Here is a 4,250-nt window from a genome sequence, read left to right on the forward strand (position 1 = left end):
TTGAAAAAAGATGCAAGTTAAAATCTCACACCCCAGAGATAACACTATTAGCATTTTGGTGAATATGCTTTCATGCATTTTTCTGTGAATACATAAATATGAATATATATGTCTCTGTGCATGTTTACAAAGTGTATACATCTGTGTCCAAGTATGCACACACATACACACACACACCCAGAATTTTGCTTTATGGCCATCACCCAAACCCCTGCATGGCTAAAATAAAAAGGCCTGGAAAGATCTAACCAAGGCACCCATTGTGAAACTCAACTGCTTTAGCTGCCTCCACCCACTCTCCCCAAACCGAGCCTTACTTTCAGTTCTGTCTTCTTCTCTGCCCAATCTTTCTTACCTTCTTGAGAAAGAAGAGAAGCTCCTGACTGAGGTAAGTCACAAGAAAGGCCTCAGCTCACCTGTCCTGCATTCTCTGATGACCGTTCAGGCCCCACACTTCCTTGCCCTTACCACCTCAGGTTAGAGTTCCTTCCTAAAGTGTCACAAAGTATGATTTCAGCCAGTGATGAAGGTTGCTGTGCACGCTTTCCCAGATTGCCTCTGCTCTTGTTGACTGATGTATTTTCAATGAATATCTATAGAAACCAGAAGGCATGGCGAGAGGCAACCAAACCATCGTCTCAGAATTCTTCCTCCTGGGGCTGTCAGAGGTGCCTGAGCATCAGCCCCTCCTCTTCGGTCTGTTCCTATGCATGTACGTGGTTGCTGTGGTGGGGAACCTGCTCATCATCCTGGCCATTGGCTCTACCTCCAATCTCCACACCCCCATGTACTTCTTCATAGCCAACCTGTCCTGCGTTGACATCTGCTTCACCTCTGTCACTATACCAAAGATGCTGCTCAATATCCAAACCCAGAGCCAGTCCATCCCCTATGTTGGATGCCTAACTCAGATGTATTTTCTAATCTTGTTTCTAGAACTGGACAATGTCCTCTTGGCAGTGATGGCATATGACAGATTTGTAGCCATATGTCACCCTCTTCATTATACCATAACCATGAGCCCTAAATTCTGTATCACAGTGGTGTCTGTGGCTCTGATTATCACAAACATCTATCCCTTGATCCACACCCTCTTGATGGATACACTGTCATTCTGTGCAAGTGTCAGAATTCACCATATTTTCTGTGAACTCTACGCATTGCTAAAGCTTTCCTGTTCAGATATCCACATCAATGAGTTAGTCGTTTATACCCTGGGGAGCTGTCTTTTTGTTGCTCCTTTCCTCTTTATTTCTGTTTCCTACATGCACATTTTCTCAGCCATCCTAAGACTTCATTCTTCCCAGAGCAAGCTGAAAGCCTTTTCTACTTGCAGTTCCCACCTTGCTGTGGTGTCATTGTTCTATGGAACTTTATTTGGGGTGTATCTACGACCTTCGTCTTCCTACACAATTGAAGACTCAGTGGCCACTGTGCTATATGCGGTGGTGGCTCCCATGCTCAACCCCTTCATTTATAGTCTTAGGAATAAGGACATGAAAGGGGCTCTGAGGAACCTCCTCAGGTGGAGAAAGATCTGGTCTTGGTGACAGCATCTCCTGTTTCTGAGCAATGATATTGTCTCATCTTCTCCTACCTTTGATGTGGGAGGGGACTGTCCATATGATGGATCTGACAGGTGTCCAGCTCAGCCCAAATATTTGCTGTCATCATGTTCACTCATTTCATCAACCAGCCCTCCCTGAGAGACTCTTGGGTCAGGCGCCAGGCAGACATCTTGTTTGTGTGAGGATTTAATTTTCAATTCATTCTATATGTCTTTCATGCCCCTCCTCAGACCTTGTCTGCCTCATGACTTTGTACCGTGGGCCCCCATTCATTAGTGGAGTAAATCATAATAAGCAATGGAGCATCTTACTTTGTGCTATGCACCGTTTTGAGTGAGTGCATGTACTTACTCACTTAATCACCAAACAATCTTGTGATGGAGATGCTGTTATTATCCACATTTTCTAGGTGAGGGATGGCGTCAGAGAAGCAATGGAATTCTCACCTTCTGCTTCTGTAGGAATAATTTCTTGGATCGAACTAAAGAGGTTCCTTTCACTTCTCAAAAAACAAATCTGCAAAGGACACCCTTGTCACTAGATGGCAGTAGATGCATGGATTGTGACTTCATGACAAATTCACAAAGTTCTTGAGCAAAGTGGAGGAAGAGACGGGTACTCCTTTGAACTCCTGCAAGGATCCTCGTGGTATGTCAACACACTTCCCAAACCATAGACTTACTTACTGACCTCACAAAGAACATTCCTAGATGAAGTAAAAAGAGTAGATTCACCACATTTCTCAGCGTGTGCTTATGACGATAATCACAACACTGTGGCTGAACCTCTTTTCCAGTGATAGATGCAACGGTAGTTCATCCCACTGTGCTCTGCTACACGATGGCCTTTGCAGCCTCCTCTTGAGAGATGGGGGTCAGTGTCCCCAGCCTTTGTATCTGGGCTGGCTTGGGACCGTTTGTACCAATGGAGTACAATGTAAGTGCTGTGTGACTTCCAAGGCTAAGTCATAGGAGGTGGTGCAGCTTCTAGAGTGTTCCTTGGACCATGTGCTCTGGCATCCCTGAGCTTCCGTAAGAAGATGGACTGCCCTGAGACTGCTATGCTATGAGAAAGCTAAGCTGCATGGAGGCCACATGAAGGTGCTCTGGCCCACAGAGAGCAGCCTTCCAGTCATACCAGACAGACAGGAGAGGAGAGTACATGAGTCCCGCAGAGGATTCTGGCCCCCACCTGCCTGAGTTTTCCCAGCAGAAGCTGCACATTCATAGAGCAGAGACAACACGTCCCCACGGTATCCTATCCCAATTCCCAATTCCCACAGAATTTGTGTGCACAGTGAATTAATTGGCAGCTCAATTAGGATACAAAGATACAATGCCAGTCGATAAGATTCGGACGGACAGATAGGATGAAAACCAAACTTTTAAAATGCAAAGAAATGTTGAGTCTAGATAAAATGGGCAATTTTCTAGGACTATGTTAATTTTGAAAATTGACTAAGAAGAAATAGGAAATCTGTTTACACTGAAACCAAAGGGGTGATTCAAATGGTGGCCAAAGATTTAGTCCAAAGAAAAGGAGAAATCAAGTCCAGGTTATTTCATCAAAGCTTAAAGAAAGGTATCCCTGGGTGGCGCAGCGGTTTGGCGCCTGCCTTTGGCCCAGGGCGCGATCCTGGAGACCCAGGATCGAATCCCACATCAGGCTCCCGGTGCATGGAGCCTGCTTCTCCCTCTGCCTGTGTCTCTGCCTCTCTCTCTCTCTGTGACTATCATAAATAAATAAAAATTAAAAAAAAAACTAAAAAAAAAAAAAAGCTTAAAGAAACAGGTGATTCTGAAAAAGCTGGGTGACCTCCCAGGCTGGGAGATCAGCCCCGTCCAGGTTCGTAAATGCACAGAGAAGTTCCTCGGCTTCATGAAGGGACGTTTCGATAATCTTTTTGGCAAAATGGAGCAGCTGTTTTTACAGTTGATTCTGCACATTCCCCCAAACACTTTGCTTCCGGCAGACAAACCCCAGGAGCTGCATCCTTGTAGTGAGGAAGAGTTCCGGCTCCTCCAGGAGGAAACTGAACAGTTACAGGAGAAGTGCAAGACCGAATCAGGCACTAAGCAGGCCCTTCTCGCAGAATTAGAGGAACAAAAAATCATGCAGGCCCAACTTAAGCAGACACTGGTTTTGTTTGATGAGCTCAAAAATGCTGGCCGAGATCACGGGACTAGTGATTTCACGGAAAGCCTGGTGTTCCTGGTCCAGAACTCCAGAAAACTACAGACTATTAGGGACACCGTGGAACGGGAAGGCAAGAGAAAGAAAATACTGTAATTTCTAAGTGGTGACAGGAACCGTCAGAAAGTAGAATAGGAAGGGACTGATGTGAGTGATATTCTGGTGAACTGAATGTCTTACAGGATTTCATTTATTGGCTCTTTCTTGTACTCCGCACTTCCCTCTGTCTGGCCCCACTCTGCTAGGGCATCTACACTACCCTGGACTAATCCTTGGAGCCCGTGCTCCCTAGAGACCTCTCACAGGTGGGAAGGGGTTCCTGGTCCAGCAGCCTGTCACCGGGCACCAGGACTGCAGCAGCAGAGCCCTCCTGGGCTGGTCAGAGAGATCTGTAAAAGCAGTTTCTTGGTCAGGGGCTCCTTGTAACCTTGATCCTTCTGACTTATTCTTTGGATGCGATCAAATGAGAAAAGGGTTAAGTGGGCGGCT

The 4,250-nt window shown here is 46.0% G+C and overlaps 2 protein-coding genes across 2 annotated transcripts; both read left to right on the plus strand.

Annotated features, from left to right (window-relative positions):
• Window positions 1-611: 611 nt before the first annotated feature.
• On the plus strand, window positions 612-1,550 carry LOC112668515 (olfactory receptor 1D2-like). Its single transcript, XM_025460943.1, has one exon. The coding sequence runs from the start codon at window positions 612-614 to the stop codon at window positions 1,548-1,550; it is 939 nt and encodes a 312-aa protein (XP_025316728.1).
• Window positions 1,551-2,492: 942 nt separating this feature from the next.
• On the plus strand, window positions 2,493-3,873 carry LOC112668514 (protein MIS12 homolog). The gene is made up of 2 exons (XM_025460942.2): window positions 2,493-2,504; window positions 3,360-3,873. The coding sequence occupies exons 1-2, from the start codon at window positions 2,493-2,495 to the stop codon at window positions 3,855-3,857; spliced, it is 510 nt and encodes a 169-aa protein (XP_025316727.1). The 3' UTR covers window positions 3,858-3,873.
• Window positions 3,874-4,250: the final 377 nt, after the last annotated feature.

Source organism: Canis lupus, chromosome X (assembly GCF_003254725.2).
Source record: "Canis lupus dingo isolate Sandy chromosome X, ASM325472v2, whole genome shotgun sequence".
In the NCBI taxonomy this organism is placed as follows: Eukaryota; Metazoa; Chordata; class Mammalia; order Carnivora; family Canidae; genus Canis; species Canis lupus.